Raw genomic sequence first — 18,947 nt, forward strand, 5'->3', positions numbered from 1 at the left:
AGCCCAGTGTCTTGGAATTCACCTTCTGAGACTGAACATCTTGTGCTTGGTGTCTTCATAAAAATGGGGCTTATCCCACTGTGTTACCACAGTGCAGAATGGAACAGTTTCCATTGTAATGAAGAGCAAACATCTGCAAAGAATAATTATATTTATGCCATATTGCTCAAACACACATTATTATTATTACAGCTCAGGATTAATTACTGGTTTGTCAAAACCTGCTGATCTCAAAACTTTTGGTTGTCTTATATTTCCTGTGGCTGTTGATAAAAAGATGGAAAAGATGCTCTGTGTGTCCCCAGAATGGTCCCAGGTTTTGTCTTGCCTGTTCTGTCACTCTGGGTTTTTGTGCCTGGTGTCTGATTTGGAAACTTTCAAACCAGACACCTTTCTGCTCTGTTTTTCCTGATGTGAATAAATTCACTGCAGAGCAAGAGATGTTTGTTGCCAAGCAATTGCTTCAGATGAAACATACAGAAGGGTAATATTTTAGTTTTTTTTTTTTTTTTTTTTTTTTTTTTTTTTTTTTTTTTTTTTTTTTTTTGCTACAGGCATGAATCTGAAGATGAATTCTGGGAATTTAAGGAAGGAAAAAGACAGGGCTTTTATTTCTTAAATTTTTTCCTTGTCTTCTGTATTTGCAGTGATTGCTTTGAGTCTGTAAGGTCATCATGGTTGAAGGCATGAGGATGAGGACATCAAAGCCTTTGCCCACTTATGACAATTACTCTGGAGACAAACACAGCTCAGGAGACAAATGTTATGAGCTACCTGTAAGTTCTGGTTCACAAAACAGATGAGAATCCAGAGATACTCCTGAACTTGGAAATGAAATTTATTCTCAAGGTAATGGTTGAGCTCATTATCTGCTGCTCTTTCTAAATGTGAGGTAAGGAGAGCAATGCCCATATATTCTGTCTATAACAGCTGACATGTTTTTTGCATTCCTGTGTTTGCCTAAGAAGTCATGGATAATCAATTTGATGTGCAAAATAAACTGCATGGATGAATTCTGATACATATCACTTGCCATGGCTGTGCTGTTAGGAGAGGCAAAAACTTCCAGGAAGGAAACAGCAAGGAAAAATCTGCCTGATAATTTTCTCATCAGTTTTTCTCCAAGGACATATCTGTAGGTGGATTCTATAGACAGTGTTTGGGTATTTTTCCCCCCTTGAGTGGCTGGTTCTGTGTGTGTCAGTTATTTTCTCCTGCTGTATTAGAAATCAAAGCTAAATATCACTTCTGGATAAATATATCTATATTTATATCTCTACATCTACCTCCTATAATGCTAACTAGGAAAAACTAACCTGAAACATTTCATTTTCAGCCTTTCTTATTATTTAAATATATATTCTAAATTATTTTTAAAATTCCCCACATGCATTACAAATAACTTCCCATCTGATTGGGAAACAGAATAGGCAGGAACCAGCAGCAGACAGATGTGATTATAAAAGATGTTCTGTTTGTTATAATGAGACTTATGGTCTTAATAAACTCTTAGAATGTTTTTAACACAACCAAATTAAGTAAGTTTAAAATCTGATTTTCTAAATCTAACCCTATCAGATCACTTTTTGCCTTATTTTTGAGGATACTCCACCTCGAATTTTTCTTAGATTTAGAGAATTTCTCACAAAATAAAGTTCCAGCAGAGAAAAAAGGGAAATTTGTACAGATAAAAAAGCATGAATAACAATCCTGATCAAGTGGAAAAAATCAATCTGTGAGCTCAGACATAGTTCCACATCAATCTCCTCCTTTCTTGGAAATCCAGATTTCCCCCAGAATATCCAGCAGCGTTAGGTAGCCTGTCAGAATTTCCTCATAATATTTCATGTCCTTGTGCTGGGAAGAAACAGCTGGATATTTTGTGTCATGATGTGACCAATCCACCTCTGTTGTTGTCATTTTAATTGCTGGGGCTGTATTTTTAGGTCCTCCACAGAAGGTCTTTGTAGTGACAAGCGAACGGTTCACGCTTCGTAAGCAAACATAAAGAATGCTGCTGCTAATTGGAGAGGGAGTAATGCAGTTATGATTCCATCAACATTTAAGTTACATTGGGAAAGGACACGTTTGTTCTTGTGCCTGTGTTGCCACAGAAAATTTTACTCCAAGTGGATTTGGTGGGGAAGGTTTTGGAACAGATTAATCCTGGAATGACAGCGATGGGGGAGATGGGAGTTAAATTGTTCTAAGCTATATCTACAGAAGAAAATCAGCATTTTATTGCTCTTGCTTTGAAATTGTAGTTATTAATTGCTGGCTTGTGAAGTAGATTGTCTGTGAAAATGGAAAGAATGGACAGCCTCAAAAAACTCCCTTTCCCCTGCCCTGAAGAACTGCAGCCACAGTGTTTCATGTGGAGGAGGACTCCTCAAAAATCACCAGTTTCCCAGAGAAAGGAGGTTCTTATTCAGTAATTCAGGTATTTTGGGTGTTTTCCCCTTTATATTCTGCCTGTTGTACCTATAGACTTCCCAATTTCTGAAAGCCTGCTGGACCTTGTGCTAAACCTTGGCTTTTTTCCTGAATTACACTTCCATGGAATACTTGGCCGTGGATTTACAGTTTCACAGTTATGTGCCCAAAGTTCTTTCGCCTTCATGCTGATTTAATTATTTTTCTACTCCTATCTCTCTTCTCAGGTGAAGCCTCATCTTGAGCAGCCTTGGGAGGGCCAAAGGTGCTCCCTTTTCCAGTTCCCTGCCTGGGTTTTAGCAGATACCATTTTTTAGCATCTCAACAAGGAAATCACAGCAATTTCCATGGGAAGAATCCCAGAGATGACAGGGCTTCCCCCCAAAACACTGCCTGTGTAATTGCTGAAGACATTCCAAGCCCCTCTAACGAAGTGCTGTCTGCCAGTCATTCTGTTCTCCTTGCAGGACCATCTGTTGCACTTCAAATATGTAAAGGCCTCTATCATTTATTGCTCCAAACAAATCCAGGCCTTTGTCTGATGTGCTGGAGCTCCTGAATGGATTCTCAAGGTGGTTTCACAAAGGGCAGGGTGTTCCCTTTGGTTGTCCTCCTTCAGCTCAAATTTCAGAGCACAAAAATAATGATTAAACCAATATCTGGATATTTTCAATTACTTTAGAAATGAATTACAAACAATAACAACTAAAAATATCTGAAATACATTTTTATTCAGCCAGGAGGACATTGGAAGGTTTTTGCCTCTGGTGAACAAATCTTTCCATGGTAGCGGTGTCCAGATTTGATATATGCTGAGATTGGAATGAAATTTACCTCATTTTAACTAAATTAATTAGCTTATTTGTATCTGAAAATAGTGATTCAAAGGAATGGTAAAAAACAGAGTCAGCAGCTTAAAATGCTCAAGCCTTCCTTAGCACATGTCCTTTACAAGGATGTAATACTTGGTTGTACAGTCATTATTTATAGGTTAATTAGGATCCTTTCCATGAGTAAAATGAGCAAGATCAGGCATTAAAAGATGCTGGTTTTTGTTTTTCCTGTTGCAGATTTTAAAGAGGCTCTACAATCAGGTTGGAGAAGGTGAGCATTGTATTTTCACAGCAGAAAAGTTCTGTTCAGAGATTTCCAGCCAGAGAAATCCATAACAATTTCTGTCTGATTAGGGAGTGGTCCTGTCATTATCCCTTTCTCCTCTTTCCCTTCTCCTTCCTGCACAGCAGCTAATGTTCTGGTCAGAAGTAATAATATGTTAGATCTTGAATGTCAGTAGCCCCAGAGATTCTGACAAGACTATTCATGTGCATTCATATGTCTTAACCAAAGCTGACACTAAAGAGAGCAAGAATTCTCATATTCCTCTTTTTATTGCTGTGCATTAAACTCAAATCTTCTCTTGGAGACCTCTGCTAGAAATGACAAATCCACCATTAGAAAGAGGCATTTTAGCAAGGTCTAAACAAAGCAGCTGGACATCAATCTGGCACAGGGCAGAGGCTCCTGGGAGAGCTCAGAGTGCAGAGCTGAGCTCTGATTTGCACCTTCCAAATGCTGGGAGATAAATACTAATGGGAAATCACCATTCCTCCTAATCCTTCTAAATTTCAATTAAGAACTGATTTTAATTTTTTTTTTTTAAACTATAGGACATGTCCTTATAGGGATATTTGGATTCTGGTAACTTGAGGTTGTTTTCTGAGAAACACACACTGAGTGAATATTCTGCTCTACCTTTTACTCTGGACATATTTTACACTCACTTGTAGCATGGTGTACTGCACATGTTTGGGTAATTTTGCAGGGATCTGATGAAGTTGTTAAAGCCAGGTAGGCAATTTTGCCAGCAGTGATATTTTTAATCTTCTTTTTTTAAATGGTTTGGTAGTAGTGACTAAGGCAGACTAGGTGGCTCTGGGCAGCTCGCCATTTGTAGGTAGTTTAATTTGTTAAAAATTATCTTTCTTCCCACCCAAATCCCCTTGAAACCATTTGGAGAAGAGAAGTGTTGAAGAGTTGCCAGTAATAAGTCCTGCTGAGACCTCTGTATCCTCCTGACAGAAATGTTGGTGCCAACTGGAGACTGACTGGCACGAGTTTGAACTCTACACTACTTGATATATTTGCTTCACATGCGCCAATTACAATAATTACCACCTCTGCAGCTGAAGTTTAAGCACTCACTCTGCACTCCATACCTCAGGTTGTTGGCAGTATGTTCAATCCTATAATCTCAATTTTCTTGGAATAATTAAGTAGAAAAGAAATACTTCAAAAAATGAGGAGTCTGAATGGAAATCAGAGGCTGAATAATAGAGTTGTTTGTCATGTTGCTATTGTTAAGCTGCATTTATTTCTATTTCATCTTTATTTCTAAAAGGCAGCATCTTCTTTTGCCTGCAGAGATTCACCAGGAGATGCTGTAATCCATTGACTTTTACATTCAGCAGTGGAGAATCTCTTGATGTGAAGGACAAAGCAACATGAACTCCTGCTTTGTTTAGATGTTTTAAAAATATAAATATTCCTTTCAAAATAAATGCTTTGACTAGAAGAGGAAATCACCCAGCCCTTACTCCTTTTGGCTGGAAGTTTCCATGTGAAATTGTAGGGATTTAATACCTGACAATTTAATTCCTGGCAATTCCACTGGTTTAAATCTGATGCAATGGGGACCATCTCTCCCCACCCCTGGTGTCTTTCCAAGAGACTGGTTAATTTTTAAATTGGATCAGCAACATTTAAAAAAAAAAAATTGGTAAAGTTTCTATTACACAAAGATAAGCCTTAGACTGAGCACAAACTGACTTGCCTGTAGCTTTCCTAATATGATTGCACTGTGCAGAGTAGATACTAAAATTTATATTAGAATTTCTTTATGCAGGTTCCCTCTAGGGAGAGGAAGAGGGAAGGAAAAAGCTTCATGTGACAGATGCTAATTATGCAGCTTAATGCACTTCTGGAAGTTGCAGAGATGAGAACTCTATAAGAACCTATCTACAAAACAAAGCACATTTTCAACAGCATTTTTTCCTCAATGCTTTTTTAATCTGCCTCCTCTCTGTTTTATTTCCCAAAGAGTACAAAGGGCAGCAGTGTCTCAGGTGCAGAATTCACCAGCCATGGATGTGACTGCTCTCCATTGTGTCTTGCTGCTCTGGACATGGAATTGGGAAAGCTGCAAGGTTCTGAGCCAGGAGGAACTGGAGTTCAAAATTCCCCAATTGAAGTGTTAGCTTGCTTCCCTCTTTGGTGGATATTTTATCAGCTCCTTATCCTGGGTTTAGGTTTACTGGATGCTCTGCACTTGTGCTGGGGTGCTACAGAAGGATTTGTTGTGATGGATGTGTCAGGACTGATGAACCGGATCCCAAAATGCTTTGTGAAGAGAAGTGGGCTGAGGTCCTCAAAGCTGGAGGTGCAGCCACACCAACCCCAGTGTTAGACACTAATCCTCTCTTCCAGACACTGAGCTGTGCTCTTTGAGGGAAAAGAAATGGGAAAATTATCCTGAAATCAGTCCAGACTTGCAAGAGCCATTGTCCTGGACATCCAAATCTAACAAATCCCTTTTACCAAGGGATTCTCTTCCCTCTTAGTGACAAACCCAAACCAGCTTTCATGCGCTTAATGCAGAATCCTGCTTTCCCCGATGTCTTTCACGTTTCTCCGAGGGGAGGAGTGACTCGAGAGCCTCTCCCCAGGGCCATCGGGGTGCCCAGGGACTCCCGAGGGGCCGGGGCTGGCCCTGGGCACCCAGGAATGCTCCTGGCAGCCCTGGGCTGCAGCCAGCCCGGGGAAAACCATCTGTTCCCCTTGGAAAGGGGTTTGCTTCCCCCGGAGCCCTCCCCCCGCATCCCGGCTCCGGCCCCAGCTGCCGTGCTGCCATGAGCACTGAGGGAATGAATCTCCTGCGTTTAAAAATACTCCGCTTCTATTTAGATGAAAAGAAGAATCTTGCTTGCCTACACTGGCATACAAAAATAGGCTCAGTGTGAGTAAATCTTCAAAGTTTCTCTTGGTGAATATATCTAGCCTCACTTCTTTTTTTTAACTTATCATATAAGTTTATTTATAGAGTGTCCTTCTTTCCTCCTACTCTATCAAGACATTTGCAGAAGGTTGTCGCTCGTCTTGTTCAGGAGTCCTGAAATAATTTGCAGGGCCTTTGAAACATCATCGTGTTGCATAGTTGTGATCAACGTGCTGCTGTTGCATGAACATATATTTTAATGTGAATGTCAGGTTAGCTGAGACATTCAGGGCTTTCTTTTACTTTAGGTGCTTTACACTGGTTTGTGTTTTCACTCGAACGCTGCAGTAAAAATTCTGCATATAGTAATTCAAAATTTTCCGTTTTACATGCAAGGCATTGCCTAGAAAATGAATGTGTAATATGAGAGGATTAGTAAGATGCATACACTTTCCAAACATCTCTTAAAAATAGCTTTCACTGTCACTGTAGCATCTTAATTCTGAATAATCTCACAGTCCTTCTGCAAATCTGTGCATGTAGTAACAGAGAAGCCACCTACTTCATCCTCTTGAACTGCACAATATGGATCCGGGCATGGATGGAAAAAAATGGGTTTGGAGTTGGGCTCTGCTTTGGCAGAGAGGCTGTCTGTGGGACTGGTGAGAGCATTAATGCTTGCATTAAATATTAAAGTCAGCTTTCACAATTCTTGCCTATCTTTTCAAAAAGGCTCCGAGCTCCTCACTCTGGAATTTGCTCTGTGCAGATCTCGGGAATGCTCTGCCAAGGGGTGGAAGCTGTGGCAGGGGAGCCAAGGCAAGTGTTCCTGAGCTGGGGCACACTCTGTGCCCGGACTTTGGCCCGGCCTGACCAGAGGTGCCCCGGGCTGGGCACAGAATCCCAGGATTTCCACAGGGATCGCTGAGTCCAGCCCTTATGGCCCACACCGGGATCAGCCCTGGAATGGATGGGAGCCCCAGCAGGGATTAGGGAAGGGTGTAAATACCGAAATGGGGTTGCCAAAAGACTCGCCAGGCTCTGCTGCGTGCTGCCGGGACATGGCACAGCGGGCACGAACTGATGCCCAGGGAGCTCCACCTGAACATGGGGAAGAACTTATCCAAGGGGCACTTTACCCAGAGAGGTTGCGGAGCCTCTCTCGTGGCAATATCCCAGACATGATCCTGTGCTCCTGGCTGTCCCACCGCGCTCCTTCCACCCCGAGCCATCCCCACCATCCCGGGGGCCGCGGGCCCAGCGGGAGCGGGACTCGAACCCGCGGCCCCGCCTCCGCGCCGCCTCCAGGCCCAGCCGCTAGATGGCGCCGGCCCAACGAGCAAGGCGGGGGCTCCGCAGCGCCCCGGACGCCCCTGGCGGCCGCGCGCCGCCGCCGCACCCGCCTTCCCCCAGCGGCGCCGGCGGCCATGGCGGTGCGCGCCCACGTGACGGCGCGGCGGCCAATGGGAGCGCGGCAGGGGGGCCCCGACCGCCGTCCCTGTGGCCGCCATTAAAGAAAAAGGGTCTCGGAATTACCCGGGAGCCGGATCCGCTCCCGCTCCGGCCATGGGGGACCCGCGCTGAGGCTCCCGCCGCCACAGGATGCCGCGGCCGGGCAGCCGCCGACAGAGGCACCGCTGAGGGGAGGCGACGCGCCGGCGGGGGCTTCGCGGCACCGACTCCGCCAGCGGCAGCAGCGGCGGCGGCCGCCGCGTCCCTGTGTGTCGGCGGCGCCGGGAATTGCGGGGCTCCGACCCCTTCGGGCTGAGCAGAGCCCGGGGCTCGGCCGCCGCCTCCCCGCCCTGCCCAGGAGCCTCGGGGAGGGGGCCCTCCGCCCACCGCCCCCGCGGGGACCCGCACCTGAGGAGAGCGAGCGGTCTCGGGGCTCCCCCGCCCCCCCGGCACAGACCGCTCCGGCCGAAGACGATCGTTTTTTATATTCCCCCCCCTCGCGCTTTTTTTTTTTTTTTTCTTCCCCTGTTTTGTTGTTTGTTTGTTTTTTTTTTTTTTTTTTTTTTTTTTTCTTTCTTTCTTTTTTTTTTCCCCTTTATTTTTGAAGGACCGGCCTCGCAGCTGAGCTGGTCCCTCCCTGCCTCGCCGCCCCCCCCGGGCTCTGGCGGGGGTCGTGTCCCCCTGCCCGCCGTGAGGGCTCCGCTTCCCCCGAAGAGACTTTGCGGGGTCCCCCGGCCCCCGAGGACAGCTGGGGAGAACCAGGCTCCCCGAAGACACTCTGCGATTTACCGCGTCCTCCTCCTCCCCCGAAAAGGCTGGGGATCGGCCTCCCGGAGACTCCTCCATCCTTCCCCGAAGAGACTTCGAGGGTCACCCGCAATTTCCTCCTTCCACCCTTCTCCCCCTCCCTCCTTTCCCCACGGAAGGAATTTTTACCCAGCGGAGGATATTTTGGTTTCGCCCTCGCTGCGAAGAGTATTTCGTTTTGGGGAGGGGGGGTTTCCACACGGGAATTTAATCCCCCGCTGGGCTACTAAGGAGACTTTTGCGGCCTTTCTCTCTCAAGGAATACCTTCCCCCCTCCCCTGCCCCCGCAGATGTTTTTTTTGGGGTACACCCCAGGAAATTTTTCTTGCTCTGCCTTTACGAATTCTTCAGACTGGCCTTGCTTCTGGCCCCTGAAGTTTGTTTTTATGATTTTAAATTTTAATTTATTTGGAATATTTTTGGAGCAGGGGAGAAGAATCTGACCCCCCCACACCCTGTTGCCCTCGGACTCCGAAGAGACGAGCCTGGATTTTTCTCTCTCCCACGTCCAATCCTTCCCAGTCATTCCACAATTTGCCCCTTTCTCATCTGATGACTAAAGGAACAGGAGGAAGAGGAGGGGGGGTTCTGGATTAATTGCCCCCGCTGGATTATTTATTTTTTCCTGCTTCTCTTGCTTGGCATCTGAGAAGAGAGGAAGGAGGGATGTCAACTGATTTTTACCCCTAGCCCCCTGGATTAATTACCCCATTTTTATTCTCTTGTTGGATCAATTACCCCTTCACCTTACCTCCTCTCCCTCCCCTCCTTATGCGAACGAGAAGACAAGAGGAACAGGGAGGATTTTGATCTTAATCTCCCGTCGTTGGATTACTTACCACCTCCCTCTTTCTGTTCTCCCCTTCCACGGCGGCTTTACACCCCCGATTGAGCTCCAGAAGACGAGAAAACGTTCTGAGTTCCTCTTTAATTTTTTATTTTATATTTTTTAAAATATATTTCCCCCCCCCCACCTCTCTGTCTCTCCTCGCGGGTTATTCCCCCTGCCACTATTTCGCGTGCGTGTGTCTGTAAATCCCTTATTTAATTGTATTATTATTTGTGCGTGTGCAGAGCCCCCCTCCCCCTTTCCCTCTCGCTGTCTGTCTCTCCCTCTCTCCCTCTCTCTCTCTCTCTCTCTCTGTCTGTCTCTTTCTTTCTTGTCGGAGGCTGTGGGATAATGGCGTGTGGGTTGTGGCTGTGAGGATGAGTTCCTGCTTCGTGCCGAACGGGGCCAGCCTGGAGGATTGCCATTCCAACCTCTTCTGCCTGGTGAGTGTCGGCCCCCGGCTCGCAGCCGCCCGGGGCCACCGAGGGAAGGGCTGGGAGCTCCGGGGGAGGGGGAAGGGGCAGTGGAAGCAAAGCAGCCATTTTTAGCGGAGCTTCTGCTGGATGAGCCCTCGGAGTAGGCCCTGCCTGGAGCAGCCAACTCTCCCATGCCCCTCTGGTTCCCCTCCATCGCTGTCTGTCTCGCCTCGCCCCTCCCTCCGCTTTCTTCCTGGATAGCAGCCTCCCTGGAACTCGCCTTTTCCTTCCCTTTCCGTGCCTTCCAACTTTTCCTCCTTTCTCCCCTGCCCCTGCCTCTGAGCCTGGTGTTTCTCGGAGCTGCTGCTGCTCCCGGCCCCACATCTCGGGGAACTTTCTCTTTTCCCTCCTCACTCGTGACATCCCCGGCGAATCCTCCCCTTCTTCCTCGCTTTTACACGGATCCCTTTCCCTGCTTGTTTTTATTCTGGTGATGCCCTGCCTGTCTTGTGTTTTGGTGTGCACCATTTTGTAGTCTTTTTTTTAAACCCAAATATCAAACGGTTCATATTGTTGAATTTTGGTAGCTCCAAGAGTAAATTCGATGTAACTGGACTGTGATGCAATTTTTTGGTGTCTGTGCTGAGCTGTTTCATCAGCTTTTAATGCAAATGAGCTAATCTTAGCTGTCTGCCTGATATTTATGATCCTAGAGATTGTTACAACAATCCTGTGCCAATCTGTGGCACTCATATTTTTGGATGGAGGGGAATCCGGGCGGCCTGACTGTGTCTGCAGCCTGCATCAGGCCTGCAGCTCCAGATTAATAGTACAATTTTAAATCTGAAAGTCTTTCTGAAGTAGCAACTGTTGCAGACAACCTTTCATCTAAATTGCTCTCCTGCTGAAGGTAGGGAGGCTGCCATGTTAGGTTTAAATGTTGCAGTAATCTTTTGTGTGTTGTCATATTGGGAAGACAAAAAATAGTAACTTCTTAGCAAATGCCAGCCTGCCTGGCTCTGCCTTCCCAAAGAGAACCCGGGGCAATGCCTCCCCTACCTGCCTTAAGGTGCCTGTGCTGGAGTGAAAAAACTGAGTGCTAAAACTTGGTGTTGTGGTGGAGATAATCCAGGAATTGTGTGCTTCCTGTTACACATGGTAGTGGCTCTTTCCCTGTGTAAAGCCAAATTAATTTTTGCCTAGGAAGGGGTTTAGTGGATCATTATCAGCGTGGTTGCAGGTCTAACATATAATTGAATGATAAAACGAGGATTTAAATCATTGAAATGTGGTGTGAGGAATGAAAAGTATGATAGCTCCTGGTAAAATCAGTGAAGACGAGAGATTTCCTGGGGGAGAGACAGAATTTTTTTGCCATGGAGAAACTTGTGAAATTTTCCCAAGTGGTAGATGGCTGGAAGAACGTGTGATTTACTGTATCACCTATTTCCATGGAGTAATCTTGGATGGAAAAGGCAGTGTATGCATAAGTAAGCAAAAAGAAAGATGTTCTTTGCTAAGGCAAGTGTTTAGGAGATTGGACTGTGTCAGTCTGTGAATAATAACATTACTCACTCGTCTTTCACTCTTTTACTTTAAATCAAATCTGCTTTTTCTCTGTGTACCCTTAAAGCTGCAGTGAAAACAAACAGCTCTTGCTTTCCTGCAGTTATTAAACTGGGAACACCCAGGGATCCTAAAGCACACACAGAACCAAGCAACCAACGCAGTTCCGCGAAATCCTGGGGGATCCCTTTCTCGGATCCCTGTCCCCGCGTGCGGATGTGCTCGCTGTGGACGTGCCTGCACTCTGACAGCCCTTTTCTCCCTGCAGGCTGATCTGACTGGCATTAAATGGAAGCGTTACGTGTGGCAGGGCCCAACGTCTGCCCCCATCCTGTTCCCGGTGACGGAGGAGGATCCCATCCTGAGCAGCTTCAGCCGCTGCCTCAAGGCCGACGTGCTCAGCGTCTGGCGCCGCGACCAGCGGCCCGGCCGCAGGGAGCTCTGGATATTCTGGTGGGGGGATGACCCCAACTTTGCTGACCTGATCCATCATGATCTCTCAGGTAGGAGCTTGCTGGCACCTTCCTCTGGTCACTGGAAGGATCTGTACGTTCTTTGGTCACTGGAAGGATCTGTACATTCTTAGCTCGCTGCTACTCAGGGCTCGTTTCCGACACCTGCACCAGGTGGAGTGTTATCTCCAGAAAAGATGAATTTGTTGGTGTAACCCTCACCAAATTACTGCAACCATCTGCTCTCCCCCTTGGACTGCTGGATTTTTCAGAAACAAGGGATTTTTGGATTTTTGGTCCCCACTTGTTCCCTTGAAAGAAACAAAACACAAGCCTATGAGTTTTGGCAGCTTCTTCATGAGAAAGCTGTGCTGAAAGCTGTGCCTGTGATTCACAAGTGATGTCTTAAACATGTTTTGATAAGATCCCTTTTGTTTGGGCAATTAGAATTTTCAAATTCAAATGGTAAAGCTCATTTTATTATGTAATAAGAAGTGTAGAGGTCTGGGCAGCTCTTGAGCTTTTTGGAGTTGTCTTGGTTGGAATTCACACCATCAGTGAGAAGCCCTCAGAAGGAGGCACCAGGAGCTAACCAGCTGTTTCCATGCAAAATCTGTAAACCTTTTTGTTTTTATGATTCCTCTCCCCCACTTTTCCTGGTGCCCTGAACCTGCTTTCAAACCCAGCCTTTTGAAAGACTGACAATATTTGTATTTCTCAATAATGTTGTACTTCAAATTTGGCACCTTCCTTAGGAACTGTTTGCTTGTTGAGCTCAATTCCCCACGTAGATGGTTCCAGCTGCTTATCAGCAAGGTGACGAAGTTAGATATTTAAATTGGGTGAGTCTAAAGGTGAGACTCAACTAATTTGAGGGAAAAAAAACCCCAACAAACACATCACTCTAATTTCCTTTCAAATAATGTACAGCATTCAGATTACTGAAGTGTAAAATGAGCCCAAGGTTTGGTGACCTGGTAACCAGAAATTGTTAATGCTGCCTCTCTGTGTGTGTGTGTGTGTGTGGATAAGCTGGAGAACAAACAGGAGTTTAAAGTGCCACTGAGGAAGTTGACTTGAAACAATTTAATAATGTGTGGAATTTTCATACAAAAATACTGTGATCTGAAAAACAATTGACGCACTGAAATGATGTTTATTTCTTTGAATAGTTGACTTCAAAGATTGGGCTGTTGCTCCTATTCCTGTCTGTCCTGGAACTACAAACTTTGCATTTTAAATGGCACTTACACTGGAGTTTGCTTGATATTTTAGTGCATTGGAGGCTTCCTTATTATGACCTATAAATAACCTCAGTTGTGACCTGCAGGGAACATCCTTTGTGTGCCTGAGATGTAACTTGGACCCAGTGCTGGGTGGTTTTGGCCTGGGCCTGCCCTGAGCCAAGACCAGCACTTGTGTGGAAGGACCTGTGTGAATTTTGTGTGCTGTGGGATTAAATTGAGACAAACACATTTAGAGTGGGAAATCCAGTGAAATTTAAGCCATTTGGAAAGTGCAATTTTGTGCTGCCTAACCACTAAAATTATTTGTTTGAGCAACTTTCTTTGCCACTTCTTGAATCTGTCTGCTGGTGATTTATCACAGAGGGACATTTGGAAACAGCAGTGGTTTGTAGCTGCAGTTCCAGCTCAGCCCCTTGTTTGTGCTTGTCCAGAATTCCCCTTTTGCACAGGTAGATAAGCAGGTATCATCCCAGGGAATTACCAACTCTTAACCTCTCTTAGGGTATAAGGCAGAGATAGGGCAGGATTAGAGTCTCCCAGCCATGTCTTTGGGTATTTTCTTGGTTCAGGTCACCTGTGGGTGCCTGTGCTTCCCCAGAGCTGTTCCACACGTGTTGTGTGCAATGCTGCTGCTCCTCAGGCTGTCACCTGCAGCTGTGTCTGACACTGCAGAGGTTTTGTCCTCCTGGAATGAAAAAGAGAATTTGTGTGTGAGGCTCTGGTGCCAGGAGCTGGGATAGATCCTCCTGTGCATCACAGCTGGGGGGTGCCCACAGCTGCACTTTTTCTCTTTGCTGTTACACAAAATCTTCACGTGGATCTCACAGAAGAGAGAATTATGGCTGAACCCAAACAATGTTATCTGACCTTTGTCGTAGCCTAATGGATTTTTTCATCGGTGGACAATTTCTCCTGGTAATTCACACTGCCTTGTTCTCCCAATGACTGCTTGTTACATTTTCAATGGGAATGATAAATGACTTCTTAGCACAGGCTTGTTACCTGCAAAATTGATTGGAAATTGTTTGCTGCTGGAGGCTGAGGTGCTGCCTCATTTGGAAGTTTGCTGCTGGATGGGTGAAGGATTGTCCTGCAGGATGGGGACAGGGAGGAATGTGGGAGCAGTTTGTCCCTTAGTGTCTTTGGACAGATTTCTCCTGGAGAAGTGGCCCTTGAGAGACCCCTGGTTAGAAATCTGCCAGAGCCACATTAATAACTCTGATTCTGCTCCCTTTGCTCTGAAACTCTGCCTGCTCAGGACAGGTTGGTATTTTGACAGTTTCTGAATTTTTGGTGATGTGCAGTTTCAGTGAACAATGGGTGTTCAGTGACTGGAACACATCTTGGTTATCAGCCCCGGGGGATTTGAAATATGTCAGCTTCCCTTTTGTCCCCTTCCCAAGATGCCTTCAGCAGGGGATGCAGGGTTGGGAATGTACATCTTTGCATATCAGATTGGAGAAATAAATGCTATCTCTGTGTTCAGCTGCACATTCTGCAAGTTCACTCTGTGCCCTGGAGTCACGTTTGAATCCTGCTCGTGGCTGTGTCAGGGTTCTCAGTGCAAGCCTTGGATAAGTGTCTTGTTGATGGTCAGGGATTGTTGTTGCCTCGGGGCATGTCAAAAGGAGACTTGTTCAGAGATGCTGATTGATCAGGAATATTGACTTCACTCAATCATTTATATTTTTCCCTTCCCTAGGAACCTACTTACTGTACATACAGCCAAAAACCAGAGCTCTGTTTCTATCCCAACGTAGCTAGAGGCAGACAGAAGTTAGTGAAATGTTATTTTAGCCTCTAACAACCTCAAAGGTTATGTTTTTGTTCTGACAGTGAGGCTTGATTATAGTAATTCTTGCAACTCAAACCCTAAAGTAGGACATCTCTTCCAATTTCAGCAGGCAATGGTCTCTCACAGCTCTGATCAGCAGTTATTTTATTAGAAAGGTTCTTTCTTATTTTCATGTGGCTTCTTCTGCTCTTGGATTATTTTCTTTTAAATTGGCAGTAGATGATTTTAAACCTGAGAACAGTGGGGTATGAATTATGTACAAGACATAGTCCCAAGGAAATGGTTACAATTTGATTAATGCTGGGATAGGGGAATGCTGCTATATGGCTTTGACCTTCAAATTGCATCTCTTAAATGGTGAGCTGCAAGATGTATCTTTTTCATTCTGGTGTCTATTAAATTTGGCTAATTTACTTTAAAAATTAAAGAGTTGTCTGTCATATATCAAGATAATCAGTTTTTGTTTGCTGAACAATCTTGCTCATGCTTCTGTGAGGGGGAAATGTATAAAAATAATGGTGGCTGGAGGAGAGCTGGGGAGAATCCTGGTGTTTGTCTGGTGCAAACAGTCATGGCAGCACAGACTGATATGTGCTGTGTGGTTTTCAATGCATGTGCATTCTAGATCAAATCCCTGTCCCCAAAAATGCAGTGAGGTTGTGCTGATGTCAGCACTGAGTGTCTCACTGCTCCAGGACAATGGAAAGCAGAGGATGAGCCAGTTCCCATTCCAAGGGGCTGCAAACCCTGCCAGTTGCAAGGAGTTGGCAAAGGCAGCTTGGAAAAGAGTTCAGCCAGTGATGCCTTTTTAAAATAACAATTGCTCCCTAAGATCATTTAACTCCTACAAAAAATACCAACAAAAACCCAACAAAAAGGGGAAAGGATGCTTTTACACCATTGTGCACCTGGTGTGAGCAGGGTGAGCTGCAGCCCCGAGGCTGGGCAGGATCTGTGTGTTCTGAGGCAGGCAGCAGAGGCTTTCCAAGTGTTCCTGCTGCATTGATGCTTCAGCATTTCCTCAGTCCTCCATGTTAGAGATGGAGCCACTTAAGCAAAAGTGCTGATAAGCATTATGCAAAAATTACTGAGGCAGTTTTATCAAACTTCTGTGTCTGGCTGTGAGCTCAAAGGTGACAAGATTTAACTTTCCCTCCCCATCTTTCCCTGACCACCATGCACGTGAAACATCAGTGGAGTCAGGTGAAAATGCTTTGTCACAGGCAGGGAATGAGGGTTTGGCACGGGGTCGTGTTGGTTGTGTGTACAATGGCACGTGCAAAACCACCTGGATACAGCAGAACACTGAAATATTTCACTTGCACTGCCACATCTACCTGAGTGTGGAATTACCCAGTGTGATGGAGGGTATGGGATCCTTTAGCTGGGAAGTTTTTCAGTTTTTCTTGTGGCTTGTAGCCAAATTTACACCTGCAAATGGAGAGGGAGAGCAGTTACCTTGTTATCCTTACAAACTGCCATGGCTACACTCTTACAGAGAGGTTCTGCTTTGAATTGTCAGGATTTAGGGAAGATTCTGCTGGGTAGAGAGCATAAAACCCCTGTGTGACACTGGCAAAGGCCAAGCAGCACAAAAAGCAACCTGGAATGGAGCTGAGTGTTCTCACTGTGGGATTTTGGACAGTTTGGGTGCCCAGAGTCTGGGATTCAGATTCTGTTCAGTGAGTGTAGATAACAGACACCACTCTAAGAGCAACAAACTTCAGCTGTCTTACTCAGATTCTTACACTGGTATTTTAAAATTGTATTGTTTTCCTTTTTTTCTTTGCTTCTCACTTGTTTCAGGCCCTCAAAACAGAATTTCAGTAGCTTTGCTGGGTAATTCTTGCTTTGAGCAGTTTAAAGTATTTTAATTTAAAAATCTGGGGTTTTAAATGGAAAACTTCTACTCCAAGTGTTTGTCATATCATTACAATATTGTGCACATGACTCTGTTTATTTACTTCCCTTGGAATCTGGGGTTTATATAGGAAGTTTAATTGTATAAATCAGGTGTGTGTCAGTGTTTTTATAACTGGCACAGTCATATAAAGGCAAAAAAGGAGCCTGTGAGGTGAGAAATGCTTCCAAAAGAAAAGTCTCACTCCTGATATGAAAGAATGGATTTTTCCCCTGTGTAATTGAAATAATTGGGGGGAACTGTACTCCAAAGTGGAGGCTGTGTTTCTTTGCACAGTTTATTTTAGAATTCATTGTTAATGGTGTGATAAACACTCAGCCTGTGGAAGAACTGGTGTTTACTGGTGTGCTGTGTGCTAAAGGAAGGAGGGAAATTCATGTTTTAAGTCTTGACAAAAATATCATTTTCAAGGCTGTATATTTATCTGTGCAATATAGATTTATCTCCATATATGTATTACTTCTTAGAAATCCTTGATTAGTAAATTTTACTAAATATCTATGAAAAACAATAAGCTTTAAAAACCTGACATAAATGATATTTTAATATTTAATGATACTCCTTATTCAGAATTCACTAAAATTACAGGAGTTTTATATTTGGAGGGTGCTCCAAATTTTTTCTTTACTCTTTACACCACACAAACAGAATGGCACAATCAGTAAAATGAACTTTGCTGGTTCAGGTGAGCTGTGGGAAGAATGGAAAGGAGAACATAAAACTTCTGAAGGCCTCCAATAAAATTGGTAACATTGAGAAGGTGCTGACTGATAAAGTTTGTTTATGTGTAGTATGCAAATTGCTTTTTCCTGGCCATTGTTTCCATGAATTCCTCATTCCCTGATCATTTTTAGCTTCATTTGAGGAAAACTCTGTCTAATATGTGATATAAAGAGAGAGGGAGCAGTGGGATATGAGCATAAATTGACATAAAAATAAGTGTGCTGGGGAAGAGCTGAGTGCTTTGGGCAGCTGAGAGAACTCATCAGAAATGAAGCACTTGTAACCTTCAGCTTGCCAGAGCTCTTCTGTGGATAACACTTGTCCAAAGTGAAATTGTGGCTTAGCACCTTTTGAAAAATGAGTCAGCAACTTCTTTTGGTTTGTTAGCATTATCAGATGGAACATTTGGATTTATTGTTTAAGAAAAACGAAAGGACCAAAGTGCCTCTTCCTCTCCCCCTCCTGTAATGAATGGTTTGCTGTGTACAATTTCTATTAAGTGGGAGGGGTTTTCTCATGTCGAGAAACAACAATTAGAATTAAGAAGAAAAATAGTTGGCAGATGTGAGCAGATGTCATGTTTGCTTCTCTCCACCACTAAAACAGGGGGAGGGGAAGGACTAAATAGACTTCAGAAAGTCAGAGAACACTTACTGCTGGCTTTTTTGCATGAATTTGAATAATGTTCTGAAGTGAGGGTTTCTTGAGCTGACAGCTTCTTCTACCTTCCCTTTCTGTGGCAAGGTGTGCCTCACTCAGAGCAGTGGTCTGGTGAGCAAAAATTGGAGTTTTAATTGTGATTTCCATCTCAGACCTTGCACTTTCTCCACGTAACACACTCAGCTGAGAGCTCTCTGGTTCTGCAATAACCTAAGGGAGGAGAGCATTCAAGAATTACATCCTGGGGCAAGTCCTTGCTTGGGAACTTGATCATAGCTTGGTGGTCCTGAATGGAGCTTCATCCATCCTAAATGGAGCACCTGGCTACAGAGAATGGAAACATCTCCTTTGTGTGAGCACCAAAACACAAGATTTGTGTTATTTCAGTATCCCTACAATCATCCATGGCATTGCCACACCAGGCAGCACTGGCAGAACCACAGGACACAGCCTCAAGGTGCACCAAGGGAAATTTAGGCTGGATATTGGGAAAAAGTTTCTTACAGAAAGGATGATAAATTCTGGAATGGCTGCCTGAGGAGGTGGTGGAGTCCCCATCCCTGGGTGGGTTTAAAACAAGCCTGGATTTGGCTCTCAGTGAAGTGCTGGGTTGGACTCAATGATCTTAAAGGTCTCTTCCAACCCAGAGATTTCC

General features: G+C 44.7%; 1 protein-coding gene across 1 annotated transcript in view; it reads left to right on the forward strand.

Annotated features, from left to right (window-relative positions):
• Positions 1-8,518: 8,518 nt before the first annotated feature.
• Positions 8,519-18,947, forward strand: part of MED13 (mediator complex subunit 13) — a 54,396-nt gene continuing 43,967 nt past the window's right edge. Inside the window, exons 1-2 of the mRNA XM_059486770.1 lie at positions 8,519-9,955; positions 11,763-11,997. Of these exons, the coding sequence (XP_059342753.1) occupies positions 9,890-9,955; positions 11,763-11,997 (301 nt within the window). The 5' untranslated portion in view covers positions 8,519-9,889. The remainder of the gene's footprint in view (positions 9,956-11,762; positions 11,998-18,947) is intronic.

This window comes from Ammospiza nelsoni, chromosome 21, assembly GCF_027579445.1.
Source record: "Ammospiza nelsoni isolate bAmmNel1 chromosome 21, bAmmNel1.pri, whole genome shotgun sequence".
NCBI classification, from domain to species: domain Eukaryota; kingdom Metazoa; phylum Chordata; class Aves; order Passeriformes; family Passerellidae; genus Ammospiza; species Ammospiza nelsoni.